This window comes from Schistocerca nitens, chromosome 1, assembly GCF_023898315.1.
Source record: "Schistocerca nitens isolate TAMUIC-IGC-003100 chromosome 1, iqSchNite1.1, whole genome shotgun sequence".
Lineage (NCBI taxonomy): Eukaryota > Metazoa > Arthropoda > Insecta > Orthoptera > Acrididae > Schistocerca > Schistocerca nitens.
The window spans coordinates 479,287,917-479,310,445 of record NC_064614.1 but is presented as its reverse complement, the minus strand read 5'-3'; the positions used below and the strand labels follow the sequence as shown (position 1 = coordinate 479,310,445).

The 22,529-nt window shown below is 41.3% G+C and overlaps 1 protein-coding gene across 3 annotated transcripts in view; it reads right to left on the bottom strand.

Annotated features, from left to right (window-relative positions):
• LOC126252129 (ubiquitin carboxyl-terminal hydrolase 8-like) overlaps positions 1 to 18,544 on the bottom strand; it is a 247,740-nt gene extending 229,196 nt beyond the window's left edge. Inside the window, exons 1-2 of one of the 3 annotated variants that reach the window (XM_049952998.1) lie at positions 18,170 to 18,544; positions 7,092 to 7,313 (exon numbers count right to left, since the gene is read on the bottom strand). In XM_049952998.1, coding sequence (XP_049808955.1) covers positions 7,092 to 7,313; positions 18,170 to 18,273 — 326 coding nt within the window. In that variant the 5' untranslated portion in view covers positions 18,274 to 18,544. Of the gene's footprint in view, positions 1 to 7,091; positions 7,314 to 18,169 lie in introns of those variants that run through there. The other 2 variants (XM_049953005.1, XM_049953013.1) reach the window with 2 other exon arrangements.
• Between the last annotated feature and the right edge of the window lie 3,985 nt (positions 18,545 to 22,529).

The window sequence follows — 22,529 nt, the reverse complement described above, 5'->3', positions numbered from 1 at the left end:
GAGGCACACTGAAATGTGTGGCAGCCCCAGTATTTAAGAGGCAGAGGTCGAACTGAGACAGTAAAGTTTCATTTCTGCCTCGGCTAGTAAGCACGGTGCCACCCCATAAGGGGTTATGGGTGTTAAAATCTCCCAAAAGTAGGAAAGGTTTACGGAGTTGATCAATCAGTGCAGCTAATACATTCAGGGATACTCCAGCATCTGGAGGAAGATATACATTGCAGACAGTTATTTCCTGTGTTGTCCTTATTCTGACAGCCACAGCTTCAAGAGGAGTTTAAGGGGCAAAGTGCAACTACAAACTAAGTTTAGGACACAGACACAAACTCCAAATGACACTCGATTAGTCACTACAGTTCCTGTAATATCCCTTACAGCCACGGAGGGCAGGGGTCCACATCCCTGGGAATCACGTTTCCTGGAGGGCAATGCAGATAGCAGGTGTAAAGCTTAGTAGTTGCTGTAGCTCAGCCAGGCAGTGGAAAAAACCACCACAATTCCACTGGAGGATGACGTCATCGTGAGACTGGGAAGGCATGGAACATTCAATGAGGCAGTTTACGCCTCAGAGTCACCTGCTGCCATCGACTTATTGCCTGAGCAGTCTATATCCATTGTGTTTGAGGATGTGACGAGAACCAGGTCCTCAGCGGATGCCAGAATCTCCACCCCATCCTCAGAAGCAGAGCTTGTAGGTAGCAGCGGTGTGGGTGCCACCACAATTTCCTTGGTCTTAGGGGTCTTCTTCTTGGATTTCTCCCGCTGCTCCTTGGGTTTCCCTGGCTGGGAGGACTTCACTGGCTCAGTCTCCGGGACTGAGGATGAGCGTGAAGCCCTACGACCAGCTGCTTTTGAGCTCTTCAGCCACTGGCGGGTGTCATCTGTCCCACTATCAGAAACCTGGGAAGGGAGTGACCCAAGAAACCCCTTCCTAGCGAGAGAAGCTGAAGAAGGCATACGCTTCTCCAGCTTAGAAGTGGGGACGGACTTCCTCGATGGTTGGGGTGGGGGGGGGGGGGGAGTAGGTGGTGCGGGAGGAACAGGGAGGGAAATGTCCCCCACCATCCAGGGCGCAGGTGTAGTCTTCCAGCTCTGAGAGGTGACTGGGGTTGGCGGAGCTGATGGTGCCAGAACTGTTGTAGCGGCAGCTTAAGACGATGTCATATGTAACAGGATGCAGGCATCCAAATTTTCTCTTAACCTCAGTGTAGGTCTGTCAGTCCAGGGTCTTGTAATAAATGATTTTCCTTTCTTTCTGGAGAATCATGTATTTTGGCTAGCAAGGTGAATGGTGCTCTCTGCAGTCGACACAGATAGGAGGCGGGGCACATGGAGTAGTGGGATGCGATGGGCGTCCGCAACCTCGACATGTTACGCTGGAAGTACAGCGGGAAGACATATGGCCAAACATCCAGCATTGGGGGAGGGATACAGGGCTTTACATCACAGCGGTAGACCATCACCTTGACCTTCTCGGGCAATGTATCACCCTCAAAGGTCAAGATGAAGGCACCGGTGGCAACCTGATTATCCCTCGGACCCCAGTGGACACACCGGATCAAATGTACACCTCGCTGCTCTAAATTGGATTGCAGCTCATTGTCAGACTGCAGAAGAAGTTCCCTGTGAAATATGATACCCTGGATCATATTTAAGCTCTTATGGGGCGTGATGGTTACACAAACTTCCCCTAGCTTGTCACAAGCGAGTAACATCCGTGACTGGGCAGAGGATGCTGTTCTGATCAAAACTGACCCAGATCTCATTTTGGACAATCCCTCCACCTCCCCAAACTTGTCCCTTAAATGCTCAACAAAAAACTGAGGCTTCATAGTCACGAAATATTCCCCATCAGCTCTTGAACATACAAGGTGCCAGGTTGAATAAGATCCGCTGCCATCCTTAGCCAGACGTTCCTCCCATGGTGTGGCCAGGGAGGGGATTGATTGGGGGTCGTACTTCTGTGTGCTGAATTGAGCTCATGAATGCTTACAGGCTGCTGGTGTTTCACCACCAGCAAGAGATGATGGACTACGCTTCATCGCGTGTCATCTGCCCTGATGCCACCCACTCCGATCAGGGGCCCTCCCCACAGGCGCCACCCAGCCGCAGCAAAGGCCACCTGGCAGGATGGCCATTGTCGGGAGTCCCAATGCCCCAGGGGGATGGGCATCTACCCCTTGGCATACATGGGGAGTTAACGGTGAAGGCATCAGGAGAGTGATCCCTGTGCGGTCAGGCGGCTACAAATAACATGGTACATGGTGGCCCCACCACAACGGACTGGCTACTGTGCTGGATATCAGGTGCAAAGAAATCCATTGTCATCGTCAGTACAGAAAGTGACACTGAAAAGTGCATGGTGGAAAATGGACCCAGGAAGGTGTCCTCGCCCAAGAGATGGAGAATGGGCGTGACTGCAATCCGACGTCGAGAAAGTGGGCTAAAGATCTCAATGCACAATGGACATGATGCACCATATAAGGCGCCCTTCCCCAATTGGCTCGCTCTTTGGGAAAATTTTGAAAAATGGAAGTCAAACCCTACAGGAGACCACCACATAAAGGCCAAAACGTGCGAGACCCCTTTTAGTCACCTCTTACGACAGACAGGAATACCTTGGGCCCGCAGAAGAGCAAAGCTTAAGCCCTGTGAGGCCTTCATCAACGATGACGGCATTACAGACCGAAAGCTTTATTTGTAATAGTCTCTTTGTTGTGCCTATCTACTACTCAGCATCTCCACTATATGGTGAGTGGCAACTTTCCTTTTCATAACATTGTTACGAGGGCAGTTCAATAAGTAATGCAACACATTTTTTTTCTCGGCCAATTTTGGTTGAAAAAACCGGAAATTTCTTGTGGAATATTTTCAAACATTCCCGCTTCGTCTCGTATAGTTTCATTGACTTCCGCCAGGTGGCAGCGCTGTACAGAGCTGTTAAAATGGCGTCTGTAACGGATGTGCGTTGCAAACAACGGGCAGTGATCGAGTTTCTTTTGGCGGAAAACCAGGGCATCTCAGATATTCATAGGCGCTTGCAGAATGTCTACGGTGATCTGGCAGTGGACAAAAGCACGGTGAGTCGTTGGGCAAAGCGTGTGTCATCATCGCCACAAGGTCAAGCAAGACTGTCTGATCTCCCGCGTGCGGGCCGGCCGTGCACAGCTGTGACTCCTGCAATGGCGGAGCGTGCGAACACACTCGTTCGAGATGATCGACGGATCACCATCAAACAACTCAGTGCTCAACTTGACATCTCTGTTGGTAGTGCTGTCACAATTGTTCACCAGTTGGGATATTCAAAGGTTTGTTCCCGCTGGGTCCCTCGTTGTCTAACCGAACACCATAAAGAGCAAAGGAGAACCATCTGTGTGGAATTGCTTGCTCGTCATGTGGCTGAGGGTGACAATTTCTTGTCAAAGATTGTTACAGGCGATGAAACATGGGTTCATCACTTCGAACCTGAAACAAAATGGCAATCAATGGAGTGGCGCCACACCCACTCCCCTACCAAGAAAAAGTTTAAAGCCATACCCTCAGCCGGTAAAGTCATGGTTACAGTCTTCTGGGACGCTGAAGGGGTTATTCTGTTCGATGTCCTTCCCCATGGTCAAACGATCAACTCTGAAGTGTATTGTGCTACTCTTCAGAAATTGAAGAAACGACTTCAGCGTGTTCGTAGGCACAAAAATCAGAACGAACTTCTCCTTCTTCATGACAACGCAAGACCTCACACAAGTCTTCGCACCCGAGAGGAGCTCACAAAACTTCAGTGGACTGTTCTTCCTCATGCACCCTACAGCCCCGATCTCGCACCGTCGGATTTCCATATGTTTGGCCCAATGAAGGACGCAATCCGTGGGACGCACTACGCGGATGATGAAGAAGTTATTGATGCAGTACGACGTTGGCTCCGACATCGACCAGTGGAATGGTACCGTGCAGGCATACACGCCCTCATTTGAAGGTGGCGTAAGGCCGTAGCATTGAATGGAGATTACGTTGAAAAATAGTGTTGTGTAGCTAAAAGATTGGGGAATAACCTGGTGTATTTCAATGCTGAATAAAACAACCCCTGTTTCAGAAAAAAAATGTGTTGCATTACTTATTGAACGACCCTCGTACATTCCATCCTGGATTTTCTATTGTTTGCGATTTGCAGATAATTTTGAAGAGCCTGAGTTATCTTAGGATAATGCGGTGGCAGAATCTTCTCACAAAATTCAAGTCACCAACTTTCTCCTCCAAATGCAAAAATATTTTGTTGACAATGACCTACATAGGGAGAAATGATCACCACGATAAAATAAGGGAAATCAGAGCTCGTACCGAAAGATATAGGTGTTTGTTCTTCCTGCGTGCTATACGAGATTGGAATAATAGAGAAGTGTGAAGGTGGTTTGATGAACCCTCTGCCAGGCACTTAAATGTGATTTGCAGAGTGTGCGTGTAGATGTAGATACCTTTTATCTACTTCCACCTGCATCACCTCCTTAGATTTTGAAGATAAATGTAGGAATGAATTGCCCAAGCAATATATTTTCAAAAAAATGTATAATTATGTAAAAAATAGGTAAGGTTTTAAATGTTTTGTGGTAGGAACAGAAACGTTAGGAGGTTAACACTGTCTCCCTACAAGAGTTGGTATAGAGCCCTTCAGACCAAATTTAATTGAAAGCAGCAAGCATGGTTTCTTCTGAGCACAAACTGTCATGTTTAGAAACACTGAATCTTGTCTGGCTCAGGTGAGCTATCATAAGCCACTGACACAGCCAGTTCCAGTTCCCACATAACGAATGCACGGTTCTACACCTTTGTATTGTCTGACATAAAGTGTAGCCACTGTTTATAAGGATACGCGTCTTGTAGCAAAGAAGCCCATTTCCTTACTCTACGTGCGTAACATGGCTGCATGATTCTGCAAAACTGAGGACAATAAGTTTGTCCCAGGAGGTGCTAGTTCCACAGGAATACTGAGATCCTGCATGGCACTGAGTATGGCCCTCTCGAATCCACTGATTACATATTTACATGATAGTAACGAAATCCCAACCTGCACGAGCAGCAATATTGAGGAACAATAAAACGCAGTCCCAATTGGCCACAATAATGTCACTATTAAATTCTGACATCCCAGTAACATTTCTCCTATTACAGAAGGCACAACATGACCTTCTCAAAAATGACTAACATTCAAATATAATTTCAGAATGATAAACCCATCACATAATACTTCCTCATATACTACATGCAGATGGCATTACCCCTATATCTGTAATATGCCCGGCGATTACACTTACTAAGCACTGGTGATGCTTGTCAATTCCCAGTTTGAGTACACAGGACTGCCTGGCTCATACTCGAGCCTTTATTTGCTATACTCCTGAGAGAATAGACTTGTTGCACGGAAAGATCAGTAGTGCCGCAAGAGCTTAAGCTCATCTGTTCACCAATCACTTGCAAAAGAGGTACGGAAGGAGAAGTTGATACCCGATTACATTATTCTTTCAAATAAGCTATACGGTTCCAGAGACCTTTTCAAGTCTCAGACATCTACGATCTATATATGCGGACTGAATCAACAAATGAAAATTTGTACCGAGGCTGGGATTCAAACTTTGATCTTCTATTCACTACGCGGATGTGTTAACCACTATGCCTTCTGGCACAGTGGCTTTGCACAACTACAAGAACTATCCTAGCATGCCTTCCTCCTCGACCCAATTACCAATTATGCCGATAGCATTGCAGAGGCTCTCCAACTGTACTGGAATAGCACTTCAGCATCAAACAAAATGGAGGTTCCTGCTTGAAATCCTGGCACAGGTGCTTTAATGAAAAAGAGTTCGAGTTTAGGGGGTATACCAAGTGGGCTGAGCTGTCAAAGGGAATTTAAACTGAGGTGGGAGGCATGCTGGGGTAGTCCATGTAGTTGTATAAAGCCACTATGCCAGGATGGCATAGTGGTTAGTGTGTTTGCCTAGTGAGCAGGAGACATGCGTTCGAATTGCAGCCTTGGTTCAAATTTTCATTTGTTGCTTCAGTCTGTGAGTATTCATCATAGATGTTTGAGATTTGAAAAGGTCTACGGAATGAAGCATTTGATTGAAGCACCTATGACTGTGTTTCAGGCAGGATCCTCCATTTTGTTCGATGCTGAGGTGCCATTCCAACACAGCTGAAGAGCCTTTGCAATGCTGTTCGATTTTGGAGGGAATACCGAGTGAGCTGAGACGTGAAAGAGAATTTGGATTGAGGAGGGAGGCATGCTAGGGTAGTCGGTGCAGTTGTGTAAAGGGATTGTGCCAGGGTGGCATAGTGGTTAGCGTGTTTGCCCAGTGAGCAGGAGACCCAGGTTCGAATCTCGGCCTTGGTACAAATTTTCATTTGTTTCTTAGGTCTGCATACATACATTATTTTGTATTATGTACAAATATAATACAAAAAAATTCATTGAGCTCGAAACTATTTCTGTGGTTCGTCAGGAAATTTTCCTTTCCCAAATATTATTAACATAAGAACTAATCTTCAAGTAAGTGGATGCAGATGTAAGGCTCAGTAGGTTCGCTTTTCTATCATTATGACTCACTACAGCTGAGATGACACCTTTTGAGTACTTGAACCATGCCCGATACTTTCAACTTGAATTTATTGCAAAATAAGGTCCTTTCAATGAATTAGTTACAGAAATTAACACTACTGCACAATTCAAAATGACCCAAACTGCAGTTCCCATACTTCATCTTCTGGAGTAAGAGACAAGGAGATAAGAAAGGAAATTAGGGTTAATGTCCTGTCACACCCACATCTGGATTGTTAGACAATAACTTGAATCCCACTACTCTATGCTACCCTATTGAGGGAGTGAAACACACATGGTATGGACTTGTCAGAAGTGAACATGTACATAAGAAAACTTAACAGTTTTATCTTCATGTCAGTGGAAAATAAGCAATGCTGATTCCGCTAGTGCTCATGTAATACATCATACAGTACATATTTTTTATCACCATATTTATGAAACAAGAAATTATAACAGTAAAATTGGAAATCTATGCCTCAATCATTTGCACAGGTCAGATACTTACCGTTTTTCAAGACTTCGAGACAGTTTTTCAGCAGCTATTACGCTTTCTTTTAATGCATCTCTTAATGAATCAGCTTTTCCATTACTCTTAGGTTCTTCTCTCTTGAGAACATACATCATTGTTTCTATGTATCTCATATGTAAAACATAACTCTTCTCCTCATCCCCATCCTTGAGGGATTGTTGAGCTTCTAGAAGTATTTTCGCAGCAGATTTCCGTAATCTGGAAAACAAGGTCATCCACTACTGACAAATTGGTATGCATGTTCACAATGAAATAAAAAATGACTTACATTCCATCCATAGTTTGGAAGTTTTGATGACATGCCATAGCACCATTTAACATTCACAAGGAAAACATGAATAATGATAGAAACAGACATACACCCTGGAAAGATTTGCCATTTACACATGGCATTAAATACAACTTGAGCCTTACTCATAAATTTTTGGGAAGAAGAAGAAACATAAGAAGGAACAGCATTTCTGGACATCTGACAATGAAACATGCAAGTTACACAAAGTGCAGTCAAGAAGAGTCTCTTAGATATATGGAGGAGAGTTGATAGAGTTGGATATTGTGGAGTAACAGCAAGGCAAGAGAGAAAAAATAAGGTCCAGATAACAGCAGATCAAAAACACAAAATAAATGAAAACTGAAGAAAGATACTAAACAAAAATGGCATAAAGCAGACAGTAGATTAATAAATGGCAACCAACAGCAATGATGATGAAACTCCTGGCAGGCTGGAACTGTGCGCTGAACCAAGACTTTAACTTGGGACCTTTTGCCATTCGTGGGAAAATGCGCTACCAGTTGTGCTACCCAGCATAACTCACAATCTGTCCTCACAGCTTTACTTCTGGCAGTTCCTCACATCCCACCTTCCAAATTGGCAAATGAGGAACTGGCGACAGTAAAGCTGTGAGGGCAGTTCATGGGTTTTGCTTAGGTAGATTAGTTGGCAGAGCACTTGCTCATGAAAGACAATGGTCCCAAGGTTGATTTTCGGTCCAGCACACAGTTCTAGTCTTCCTGGCAGTTTCATGTCAGTTCACACACTGCTGAAAAGTGAAAATTCATTCTAACAACACTAATAACAAAATGTTACAATGAAGTTCAGTACTTAAAGCAAAAAGAAGAAAGAACAATTATGGGAGCACAAAGTAGGTCAGCAAGAGGAGAGGAGGCGGAGGACATACAGAAAGAAGGTGAGGATATTATGATTAAGTATCTTGAAAAGATATCTGGGGGGATAGGAGATGGAGTGAATGAGGAATGAAATTCTCATTTGCTATTGAGGAAATCATGTATAAAAACCCTGTATTTTGGGTTCTTCCCACCTTGAATCTACTGTATAAATGTCATGTTTGTAGATCTTAAGCTGCACTACTGATTATATATTATTTACCAAACCAGTAAATGCACAGCCAATTTTCAGTGGTATCTAATACAGGGAACAAGAAAACAAACATTTCTTAGTTAACCAACTACCTCAGCACACCAATGCTACAAATGTTCAACATGAAACAACTGGGTGACATGTTTCAGCATGTATATCTTCATCAGTGTCATCCAGTATGTCTCACATTGTATCACAATCCTCTTACCTCTTACAAGAAATATACTGATTCATACAAAGGTGGCGTCTGTGCAAAAAGTTTTAAAGCTGACAATTTCACGCCACTGATGTAAATGTTCATACTTATGTTAGCCATTCAAATTATTTTAAGTTGAATAGTTGTGTACTAGTTGTGTTTTATAGTGTACTGATTTAACTGGTTAAATGAAAGTTTATTTTCCAATTCTTGTATTAAATATCACTGAAGGCAAGTCTTGCTCAGTTACAGTTTGTTATAGGATTGTTACTGGAACTACAAGTGTATCACCAAGTTGTCATCTATATATCATGTGCTAAATTATCCATTCTTATCAGAATAATGAAGATAAAGAATGTTAAATGGGTGAGAAGTTCCACCATTAAAACTTCAACTACTTACATTCACTATGATCATTCCAATGTAAATAGAACCACCAATTATGCTAAAAACTTTTACCAATTTGACTGTCAATATTTAATCTAATTACTGAGTGTATTTAAAATGTTGTTATAATCAATTCATTAAGGTATATGTTACAGATTTAATACAGTAAAATAAGTATTATAGTTACAAACTGTGTATATGTCTTGAGTCAACAGAACTCACTGTGTGCAAATAGATTAGCACATATTCATCCAGTATTTGAGAATGAGAGCACTTAGTGATTTCCAACAAACTTAACAAATAATTTCAAACCTTCATGAAACTTTTTCTCACTGGCAAAACTCCGCAAAATCACGTAAGGAAAAGAGTTTATCATTTGCTACATTTTCGCTGTTCGTGCAGTAAAACCTTAGCATCAGGCCTGACTTTTTTACAACTAAGTCTATTCACAACACATTCTCAGACAGTATCCACATGTAACAACATACTGAATGCATCTGCAAAATTATAGCATTGTTCAATACATATTTCAGGAGATGTAACGTCATAAACATTGAGAAGCATGAAAAACTAGCTATTTCTTAAAACAGAGCACGTGGTAACCTGACTATACTGATTCAGTGTTTGATAGGGCACTTAGAAAGTTCCAACAAACTTTAAACATAATTTCAGACTTTTTCTCACTTACACGCTTAATGACATATTAGCACATTAACTCATTTGTAAAGTAAGCAGAATTATGTAGTTGTTTTGTGCATAGGAGTTTGACTCTTTATAGAATTGAGGGTTTAGTGGTGAAGTACTACTTCCTTCTCTTCCCACCTCCCAGCCTCCATCCCTGACAATACTCTCCTAAAAGCAATTTCTCTAATCCATAGAATAGTTCAATACCAAACATTTTTTACTGCCATTACTCAATACTACATAAATTCTGTCTAGACCTAGGACTTTTAGATCACTCAGCCTTATTTGTCTCACTGCTAAAAACTGATAAACATAATATAAGAAAACATATATCAAAAAAAGTTTCAATAAAACAAATACTGAAACATTCTAAGAGAAACTAAGTAGTTGTCATCACCAGACAGATCCCATGTGGAGGATACAGGGCTGCACCTATTCATGATGATGGCTGAGGTGATGGCAGCAATGGGACCAGTGAAGGTGGCCTGACCAGAACAGCAGGCTGTGGCAATGGGCCCGAGGCTGGAGGCAGATCAGCACCTGCTGCCAGGAAGCTGGACCGCAGGGCACCACATGTAGAGGAGGCAGTGAATGGGATGGGGGTGCCTCCACAGCAGACGATGTCTGGTTTGCAGCAAAGGGGGAGAGAGATGGGGGGGGGAGAGAGAGAGGGGGGGAGAGAGAGGGGGAGAGAGAGGGGGAGAGAGAGAGGGGGAGAGAGAGGGGGGAGAGGGGGGAGAGAGGGGGGAGAGAGGGGGGAGAGAGGGGGGGAGAGGGGGTGAGAGGGGGGGAGAGAGGGGGAGTGAGGGGGGAGAGAGGGGGGAGAGAGGGGGGAGAGAGGGGGGAGAGAGGGGGGAGAGAGGGGGGAGAGAGGGGGGAGAGAGGGGGGAGAGGGGGAAGAGGGGGGAGAGGGGGGAGAGGGGGGAGAGGGGGGAGAGGGGGGAGAGAGGGGGGAGAGAGGGGGAGAGAGGGGGGAGAGGGGGGGAGAGAGAGGGGGGAGAGGGGGGAGAGAGGGGGGAGAGAGGGGGGAGAGCGAGGGTGGGAGAGGGGGAGAGAGGGGGGAGAGAGGGAGAGAGGGGGGAGAGAGGGTGGGAGAGGGGGAGAGAGGGGGGAGAGAGGGGGGAGAGAGGGGGGAGAGAGGGGGGGAGAGGGGGAGAGAGGGGGAGAGAGTGGGGGAGAGAGGGGGGAGAGAGGGGGGAGAGAGGGGGAGAGGGGGGAGAGAGGGGGGAGAGAGGGGGGAGAGAGGGGGGAGAGAGGGTGGGGAGAGAGGGGGGAGTACTTCGATTTGCTTTTTTGCTTCCCCTGTTGCCAAAAGCCATGTAGCTGTCCCACTGAGCCTCAAACACACACCTTCAAAAATCACTCCTGTGCATTCCCTACTTCCCACTATTGTTAAGCCTTTGTGTCGTGTACAAAACCAACCCACTATTATAAACCAAACCCCCTATTATATGGTCTGCAGAGCTCATAAAATCTATAAATAATAGAGAAGGATCTTCTCTGTACCTTCCCCCTAATTATTTCTCTCACTAATTAATTGACATTAAATCAACTACTCAAAAGAATCCCTCCATTAAAAAACTTTATAACAAAACATTTCCCTGATCTGGAACACTCATTAAACAAACAACTAAACATAGCAGGGAGACTTTATCACATGATGGTGTAAGCATTACTCAGCCAAGTGCGACGGGTAAATATCTGACAAAAGGCAATTTGACTGAATTGTAAGATTCAGTTATACCACAGCATGTTACCTTTGTACCCTAAATCTTGGTTCTCTTAATCAAATTCACAGTCTAAAATTATTGGCCACATGCACAGCTTAACAATTCAGGTGGGTGTATCTTTACTACCCAAAATTTTGACAATCTTCCCACAATCTGATCTAATCGTGAAATACATATTATATACAACAAAAACAATTAGCATACTCCAATGCACATTTCTATAATTATAATTTTTTACTAATATATTCAAAAATCTACTTTAATATTTTCTTCTTCATACTTTTATAGACCTTTAGCTTCAGCTGCCGCATGCAGTTGCTTTAAGCTGCACTGCAGGATGGTATTCATTTTTTTCATCAGTTTTGATCTATTCAGCTTTTGAAATGAAAAGCAAAATTTTATAATGGATTTCTTGTGATTACTCGAGCGTAACTCAAAACACCTGAAAGATACCTTTCAAAATTTTATCATTTCCCTATTCTCTAAATCTAATTTCAATTCAATTTTTTCTCACATTTGCAGTCACTGAAATATTTAATAACAGTTTTCAAAAGTTAAATTCTAAATCCTTGGGTCTCAGTGTCACTTTGTCTTTGGTATCTCCCAGTGACTGTTTATGCATTTCTTTTCCGATTCTGTATTTGTTCCTCATTTATAATTAAAACTATTCTCCCTTTTATAAGACCAAGACTTGTAAACTTATGTTCCACCTCTGTCTGAGAACTTTATTCATAAATGATACTATGGATAAATACTAGTTTGCTTGACTCGATACTGTCCCAATCACTTTTGCAAATCATCATCATCGTCATCATCTTCTTCTTCTTTTTGTCAGAGATCACTTCTTAAACATATCCATGCCATTTTATAGCAGTTTTGGCCACGGCATCACTCCATTCTATTAATTCTTCCGGTCTTTTACCATATCTTATTTTGGATGTTGAAGTTGTTCTTATTTCCATGTCTTTCCATAGCACCTATTCACCCATTTCTTTGCTTCAAACCCTCATGCATAGATATTACTACACTGTTTAAGTCATTCTCCATATATTCATTGAAGTTTTTCCAACTTTTGCATGGTCAGTGTATCGTTTTCAGCTTATGTAACTTTGAATATAATTAGGGAATATATTCAAATAAAAATAAACACAAGATCAACAGTAGAAGGAGTTGTTGAGTGGCAAATAAGTACACTGTGTGTGTGTGTGTGTGTGTGTGTGTGTGTGTGTGTGTGTGTGTGTGTGTGTGTGTGTGTGTAGACACATATTGCTGGCAGTTTCAGTGTGCTCTTCATATTGTTATTATTCGACACTGTTTTTTCCACTATTTAAGTACAAGATCAGGCATACGCAGCATCCCATGTGCATGTGGCCACTCAAAACACTAAGAGGAATACACCAGGTGCATGGGACTGGGAGACAGAGCATACCATAAATGGAGATCCCACTTTTGACTTTGAGAACACAAAACTGCCTTGCCGATCAACTGGCTATTGGGATGATATTGTTAAGGTATCCATGGAAACACAGATACATGAAGATACATGTTGCAATCACAGCCCAGAATATATTGCTGAGGCAGCAGAAACTAACACTTACTTCATTATGTTTTCAGTGGTCTCCTGTTGAAAGAGAAGGGGAGGGGGGACCTGTGGACTTCTAACAACACAAATGTGAAGCAATAGAAGTTGGAAAGATTTGGTGTCATCTCAGAATGTCCAATCAGATGCTGACAGAGGCCTCTGGAGCTTATTGTGTGGTACAAGACATCCATCCACTCCCTTACAGCAGCCGACAAGGTCATGACAATAAATCTCAATTGAAATACATTGCCCACACTCACAAATAAGGTCTGTGGTGTGGACACTACCGGCTGGTTCATAAGGAAGCAAGTACACAAGTCATAATGTTTGCCACAAAGCAGCATTGGGGCATTCTAACTATACGTGTGTCGTCAATGGGGGGAACTACAGACAACACACAGCTGACAAAGGGCAGTTGCTCACTTGTAAGAAATTTGGAAAGAGAGCCATCACATGGCAGTGGTCTCCTGTTGTTTTTAGTCTGTTCGTGTACACAGTACATTGTTCCTTGTTCCGAGTCTTCACAGATGTATTGTGTAGATTCATGTACAGTTCATGCCCACCTCCAAGTATCCCCATCACCAAAATAAAATTAAAGCTTTATTCAGCCACAGAAGGATGTTGCAATCACAGCCCAGAATATATTGCTGAGGCAGCAGAAACTAACACTTACTTCATTATCTTTTCAGTGGTATGAGGATTAAACTGGAGCATTTCTCCTATGTTTTCCTTTTTAAAGGAACATTTCAAAATGGAGTTAATCATTTAAACTTTTGCTTTACTACCCTCAATTGCTAGGTACTAGACACTGACGTTGGTGCCAGTAACAACCTTTACATAGTGACTGTATACCATGGATTCCTCCCATTATGAACTGCTCTACTGGGTATATACCTATGTCTTGCAAGGTCAACTATTCTCTTAAACTTGAGCCACATTTCCTCTATACACTCTTGCCCTGTGCTGAAAGTTTCAAGTTCCTCATTGGGGTATGACACTACTGATTTTTTTTACTAGTTTACTGAACATGTATACCTTTGTACTTGTAATTGTTTTGTCGTCCTTTGTATTCTGGAATCATCGCTGCGCAACCACGTCATGGTCACTGATACAAATTTCAATGTGGACATCCGCAAATAGGTCAGGTCTATTTGTTGCCAGTAGATCCAATATATTTCCATTACAAGTAGGGTTCCGAACCATCTCTTCTAGGTAGTTTTCAGAGAGGGCATTTAGTAATGCTTCACAGGATGTCTTATCACATCCACTACTAACAAAACTGTAATTTTCCCTATTAATTTATGGATGATTTAAGTCTCCAACGATGATTACAGTATGATAGGGGAACTTACGTACAAGTGAACTAAGGCTTTCTCTGAAGTTTTTGGTTACATCTGGAGATGAGTCTCTTGGGTGATAGAAGGATACAATCATAGGTAATGCTTCTGATCTTTAGACATACCGGTCTTGCTGATCCCCACACTTGGTACCCACAATCAATTTCCTATTTCACATAAATCTTGCAGAACTGCAGCAGACATGCTCCTACCCATGATCTGTGACCATTTCAATTGGTTTACATGTGGTAATCAGTTGAGGTTTTCACTGAACACAAACGCAACACACCGTAAAATTGTTCATGAATAAGAAAGCTTGCAATATATAGCAAAAGTAGAAGCTTGGTGGACAAACATTGAGGTGTGGACCATGTGCCTGTTCCTTCCTTATTACTTCTTTCCTCAAATGAATGTATCTGTAGGTCAGAAATTATTTCCTCCACTCATCTAAAGGCGCAGTTGGGGTAATTTGAATATAATGGGGTAAGTTGGGGGTAAATGACAATTTTATTCCATAATTCTTAATCTAATCTTCCTAGATAGCCTATTCAGATTTAATCTATGTTGTACATTTCACAGGTGGCTATAATATAGTGTTAATAATTTGTGCTGGCCACAGTGATACTGTCATTTTGAAATAAATGTATGTTTCTCTTAACAATGCAATGAGGACCTGGAATTTTAATTCAAGAGGCGATGTTGAGAAAGTATCTGCGATACAGTAACCAAACTCAAGTATGTACACCTTAAACATGTTTTAAACATAATTTTAATAAAATAGTAATATGTCGCTAACAGTTAGTTAGTAAATCACAGTTTATGAATCAGGCATAATTTGGGTATAACTGTATGTTGGAGCAGACAATGAACTTAAGTTTTCCTTTCTAGATCACACCACACACATGTATTAAGAAAATGGCATCCATACATGAGATCTTGAGAAGGTCAGAGAAGAAATAAAACAGAGAATGTCAGTGTATGCTGTAGCTAAAAAATTCAACATTCCATACAAAACACTAAGGCATTGGAAGAAATTTCCTCCTGTTCATCAAGGTGCTGGTGGGGGTACAGCATTTTCCAAACAAGAGGAGAAACATATTCCTGGTATTTCAGTGCACTCGCCAAAATGTGAATACGCAATGGATAGACAAGATTTAAAATGCATGGTGAAAACAGTGAGTAGAAAGATTGCTTTCAAAAATGACATACCCAGTTATGATTTTCTTGTTGGGTTCCAACAATGGAGGATGAACTAGTAAGGTGAAAGCCTGAGCTTTTAACAAAAGGACGAGCAGAAGGGCTCTCTCATTTTGTTGTTAATGCGTTTTTTTTAATTTTATCAGCAAACATTTCCTGAAAATAATGGGAACCCAGAAGGAATTTTCAACCTTGACAATCTAGGCCTTGCAAATGATCCTACAAAAAGTGAAGTGCCCCCCCCCCTCAAAAAAATAAATGAATAAAATAAAAAGTTTAAAAAAGTGCTAGAGTGACACAGTCCCATTTAGGGATTCAGAGGATACAGGAATATTACAGTACAATGTTCTCTTTGTAGCAAGTGCTGATGCTGGGCATTATCCTCCCTTTGTTATCTTTACAGGTACTGGAACCCTGAGCAGAACTTGGGTTCAAAATAGACCAACTGGTGCACTATATGGTGTCACAGAATCTGGTTGGATGTAGGATTACATATTCAAAAGATAGCTCAATGTATCTGTCAATCAAGTCAAAAACACTTAAATAATGTTTCTTGTCATCTTTGATGGGCATGGCAGTCATCTAAACTACAATGTCACCTGTACAGCAAGAGAATATGGCACTATTCTTCTGTCTTCCTACAAATATATCTCGTGCTCTTCAACCTTTGGATTTTAGTGAATTTGCCCCATGAAGAAGGCTTGGAAAGATGTCCTGAATAAATGGTACCGCAAGTCCTGCTCAAAGAATATGGATAAGGCTGTATTCCCAAGTCTTTTGAAGAAGCTTGTAGCTGTTTCTTTCATAGCTAAGTACATATTCATGACTTCAAGGGGTCTGGTTTATATCCAGTACATAAAGATGCAACTGGTCATCATAGAACCAGTGGAGACACACCTTATCTGAGACATCTTCAACTACACCAGACGACTCTGAAGACTGAAATACACCAGACCCACTCAATTAGGTAGGCATAAAAATGTGCTGGGGCCAACATCTGCGGGTAGGCCTACTGATACTGACAAACCCCACTATCAATAATGAAGAAACTAAGAGAACAAATATTAAGGCTGTATCACCTAAACAGTCGGCAGGGCCTTGATCAATTCAAAGAGGAAACAATGAAGAGTACAAGGCAGTACTGAAGAAGTGCATACAAACAATGAAGTAAAAGAAAGACTAAAGGAAGAAGAAGAGGTACGAAATCATAAGAAGAAAGTTCACATCAGTATGAGCAAAGAACTTAAAGAAGAAAATAAAGACCTGAAAAACAAAAGGAGCAATGCTTAAGTTGTGAAGAAACTTCGCTTTGCTAAGCCTTGTGATGGAAATGATAAAACTGAAGATGAAGAAGAAAGCCTTAGTTGTACTACAAGAATTAACTCAAATCCAGAAATAATAATGAGGTCATGGGTTTCAGTGCACTACTGAAGTGAATGTGATAATACAGCAGAGGAATTTGGGGAACAAGTAATAGCATAAGATCCATGGAAGCAATACCAATATTCAGTGAAGTTTTTATCCAAATGCAAGGGGCATGGTCATCACCATATTTTCCCAAAAGTAGTCGACATAGAATGTATTTATTCAGGAAAATAGTTGAAGTGTTTTCTGTACTTGATTTTATGGGAGGTATTTCAAATTTACTTGAATGGCATGAGGTAGAATTATCTGTTTTATCTTTGTCATGTAACTCACATTACTGATTTCTCATTAGATTTTTTGGAAACTTAGTTGTGTGTGCTTTGTCATGGGTTTCATGGAATTAATCTTACCTAAAGTTCAGATAAGTGTGGCATTATAGTAGATTATAGTACGTTTAACTTAAACAGTACACTATGTACTCAAATTAACCCATTCATGGGATCATCAATTGGGTATAGTTCAACTCAGGATAATTGTGATAAGAAAGGGGCATCATACTTTAAAATGGAACAGAAATATTCTGGATCACATAGTTAACTTATGAAGAATTCACACAATATTGTATCATGGTATTAAGCTGTAAGCCATTAAACTTTAAAATGCTGTTTCTTTATACCCATATTATTCCAGCTGAACCTAATGGAGGTAAAAAGGGTTAAAGATTGTATATAGGGGCATAACAGGAAAAATTGTAGTAGCTTTGTCATACATGTTGTAGTTTTTAATTCCACTTTGTAGCATGTTTATTCCTTAAAATATTTGTTGGCAATAAAGAAATTTGCGTGAGCTAATCTGTAATTTACAGAACCATTATCACAAATCCCTACATTTTCTTACAGACACAGACCTAGTTAACATTAGCCTTTGAAAATGACAGACATTACACGGTTATGTTAAATTACAATAGTTGGGCGACACTGTCTTTTCTGTTTCATCATTGTTCCCATTACCCTTCGTACAGACTATGCGCTATATCATGCGTTACATTGACATACTTAATCTTCCTCCTTAATCTACGATTATTCACCATACAATACGGGCGGATTCTACACTGCTAACAGGGCTTGGTTCTGTACTATTATAAAAAAAGTTAAAAAAATGTGTTTGCATGTATTACATAAGAACACTTTCTACTCACTTTTCTGGGTTTCTGCCAATAATATCTTTTCCACAATCAAGCATGGGCTTCAAGTCATTGAGGCATTTTCCTAAATATATTTGCTTGACACTTGTATCCGGCATTGTTTATGGCTTGTCGAAACACTTGTACGACGATCTGTCACAACTGTCATGCAACAGTTAGTTTTACAAATCTTTGCAACAAATGCAAACGTCGTATCATTTAAAAAAAAACAATCGTCAAGTATTGATAAGAAATAACCACCCGCAGAACTTTATACTCCGATGTGGACATCAACACACATATTTAATGCACAACGCAAATATTTTCCTCATCTTATTTCCCATACACGCCAAAGATAATTTTAAATACACTAACAAGATCACCCAAGTTTAATCCGTTTACCGACTCAGCGAAGTTATACTCGAAGTAGACGGAACTTCTTGTGTGTGTTTACAAGAGTATCTGCAAAAGTGAAAGATTATCTAAAGAACGCGAAATTCATGACAAGTGAAAAGGCACCACCATTACGGTAACACAAATTAAATAATATTCAAATACTTCTCCCATAAATAAAATAAAACCAAAATTAAGAGTACAGAAGAAACTGCGGTTATTTCTTAAACATTACAGGCAGATGCTAGATTCAACTTGGTAAGGCCCGTATCACGCAACGAGCTGTCTGTGCAAAAGTCTGCGCTCACAAAATCTCCGCAGACATTTCGTTGCGCTGGAATAACAGATTTGCGCAGATATGAGCGCAAATAGGGAATTTAAAGTTGGAGGTTTGAGCGAAATTGCTCAAATCTGTGAATTCAAATCACATCTGAGCAGACCACTGGATCGTGTGGACAGGAGATCGCTGTTAATCTGGCGCCAAAACGTATTTGAGTCAGTTATTTGTTCAGTCAGGTGTTTTCTCGTCTGTGCGTACACTTCGCAAAGCGAATTTCAAAATGACAGCTACAGTGTTCTAGATAGTTGATTGTCCAATTTTATGGAAATATGTAGAAGTAACACACGCTTGTGGAAAATTAAACGAAGAGAATACAGAGATAGGGATAAGAAGGCAGCTGTTTATAATTTTTTTACAGGGGAATTACTAGTGGTTGGCCGAACGCAAAACAGGGAAACTCTACATAATTAAAAGAAAATTCGTAGAAAATTGTTTACAGAAAGGAGCTAAGCAAAGTAATGAAATCTATTCAATCTAGTGCTGAAGGATTGCTAGCATACTTTCACTCAGTACTGTCCTATGCCACAATCTGGTGATCCATGACACCGTAGCAAAAAAAGTAGGCACTATTTGTTCTAAAGAAGAGTGCAGCCAGAATACTGTATGAAGCTGATAATGGAAAACCTTGGAACTGTGCCTTCAGGGACATAGTTTTTATCAAACTTTTTTTACTTCCTATCCCATGAACCATGGACCTTGCAGTTGGTGGGGAGGCTTGCGTGCCTCAGCGATACAGATAGCCGTACCGTAGGTGCAACCACAACGGAGGGGTATCTGTTGAGAGGCCAGACAAACGGGTGGTTCCTGAAAAGGGGCAGCAGCCTTTTCAGTAGTTGCAAGGGCAACAGTCTGGATAATTGACTGATCTGGCCTTGTAACAATAACCAAAACGGCCTTGCTGTGCTGGTACTGCGAACGGCTGAAAGCAAGGGGAAACTACAGCCGTAATTTTTCCCGAGGGCATGCAGCTTTACTGTATGATTAAATGATGATGGCGTCCTCTTGGGTAAAATATTCCGGAGGTAAAATAGTCCCCCATTCGGATCTCCGGGCGGGGACTACTCAAGAGGATGTCGTTATCTGGAGAAAGAAAACTGGCGTTCTACGGATCGGAGCGTGGAATGTCAGATCCCTTCATTGGGCAGGTAGGTTAGAAAATTTAAAAAGGGAAATGGATAGGTTAAAGTTAGATATAGTGGGAATTAGTGAAGTTCGGTGGCAGGAGGAACAAGACTTCTGGCCAGGTGACTACAGGCTTATAAACACAAAATCAATTAGGGGTAATGCAGGAGTAGGTTTAATAATGAATAGGAAAATAGGAATGCGAGTAAGCTACTACAAACATCATAGTGAACGCATTATTGTGGCCAAGATAGCTACGAAGCCCACACCTACTACAGTAGTACAAGTTTATATGCCAACTAGCGCTGCAGATGACGAAGAAATTGAAGAAATGTATGATGAAATAAAAGAAATTATTCAGATAGTGAAGGGAGACGAAAATTTAATAGTCATGGGTGACTGGAATTCGAGTGTAGCGAAAGGGAGGGAAGGAAACGTAGTAGGTGAATATGGATTGGGGCTAAGAAATGAAAGAGGAAGCCGCCTGGTAGAATTTTGCACAGAGCACAACATAATCATAGCTAACACTTGGTTTAAGAACCATGAAAGAAGGTTGTATACATGGAAGAACCCTGGAGATACTAAAAGGTATCAGATAGATTATATAATGGTAAGACAGAGATTTAGGAACCAGGTTTTAAATTGTAAGACATTTCCAGGGGCAGATGTGGACTCTGACCACAATCTATTGGTTATGACCTGTAGATTAAAACTGAAGAAACTGCAAAAAGGTGGGAATTTAAGGAGATGGGACCTGGATAAACTTAAAGAACCAGAGGTTGTACAGAGTTTCAGGGAGAGCATAAGGGAACAATTGACAGGAATGGGGGAAAGAAATACAGTAGAAGAAGAATGGGTAGCTTTGAGGGATGAAGTAGTGAAGGCAGCAGAGGATCAAGTAGGTAAAAAGACGAGGACTAGTAGAAATCCTTGGGTAACAAAATAAATATTGAATTGAATTGATGAAAGGAGAAAATATAAAAATGCAGTAAATGAAGCAGGCAGAAAGGAATACAAACGTCTCAAAAATGAGATCGACAGGAAGTGCAAAATGGCTAAGCAGGGATGGCTAGAGGACAGATGTAAGGATGTAGAGGCTTATCTCACTAGGGGTAAGATAGATACTGCCTACAGGAAAATTAAAGAGACCTTTGGAGATAAGAGAACCACTTGTATGAACATCAAGAGCTCAGATGGAAACCCAGTTCTAAGCAAAGAGGGGAAAGCAGAAAGGTGGAAGGAGTATATAGAGGGTCTATACAAGGGTGATGTACTTGAGGACAATATTATGGAAATGGAAGAGGATGTAGATGAAGATGAGATGGGAGATACAATACTGCGTGAAAAGTTTGACAGAGCTCTGAAAGACATGAGTCGAAACAAGGCCCCGGGAGTAGACAACATTCCATTGGAACTACTGACGGCCTTGGGAGAGCCAGTCCTGACAAAACTCTACCATCTGGTGAGCAAGATGTCTGAAACAGGCGAAATACCCTCAGACTTCAAGAAGAATATAATAATAACAATCCCAAAGAAAGCAGGTGTTGACAGATGTGAAAATTACCGATCAGTTTAATAAGCCACGGCTGCAAAATACTAACACGAATTATTTACAGACGAATGGAAAAACTGGTAGAAGCCGACCTCGGGGAAGATCAGTCTGGATTCCGTAGAAATGTTGGAACACGTGAGGCAATACTGGCCCTACGACTTATCTTAGAAGAAAGAATAAGAAAAGGCAAACCTACGTTTCTAGCATTTGTAGACTTAGAGAAAGCTTTTGAGAATGTTGACTGGACTACTCTCTTTCAAACTCTAAAGTTGGCAGGGGTAAAATACAGGGAGCGGCAATCTATTTACAATTTGTACAGAAACCAGATGGCAGTTATAAGAGTCGAGGGACATGAAAGGGAAGCTGTGGTTGGGAAGGGAGTAAGACAGGGTTGTAGCCTCTCCCCGATGTTATTCAATCTGTATATTGAACAAGCAGTAAAGGAAACAAAAGAAAAATTCGGAGTAGGTATTAAAATCCATGGAGAAGAAGTAAAAACTTTGAGGTTCGCCGATGACATTGTGATTCTGTCAGAGACAGCAAAGAACTTGGAAGAGCATTTGAATGGAATGGACAGTGTCTTGAAAGGAGGGTATAAGATGAACATCAACAAAAGCAAAACGAGGATAATGGAATGTAGTCGAATTAAGTCGGGTGATACTGAGGGAATTAGATTAGGAAATGAGACACTTAAAGTACTAAAGGAGTTTTGCTATTTGGGGAGCAAAATAACTGATGATGGTCCAAGTAGAGAGGATATAAAATGTAGACTGGCAATGTCAAGGAAAGCGTTTCTGAAGAAGAGAAATTTGTTAACATCGAGTATAGATTTAAGTATCAGGAAGTCATTTCTGAAAGTATTTGTATGGAGTGTAGCCATGTATGGAAGTGAAACATGGACGATAAATAGTTTGGACAAGAAGAGAATAGAAGCTTTCGAAATGTGGTGCTACAGAAGAGTGCTGAAG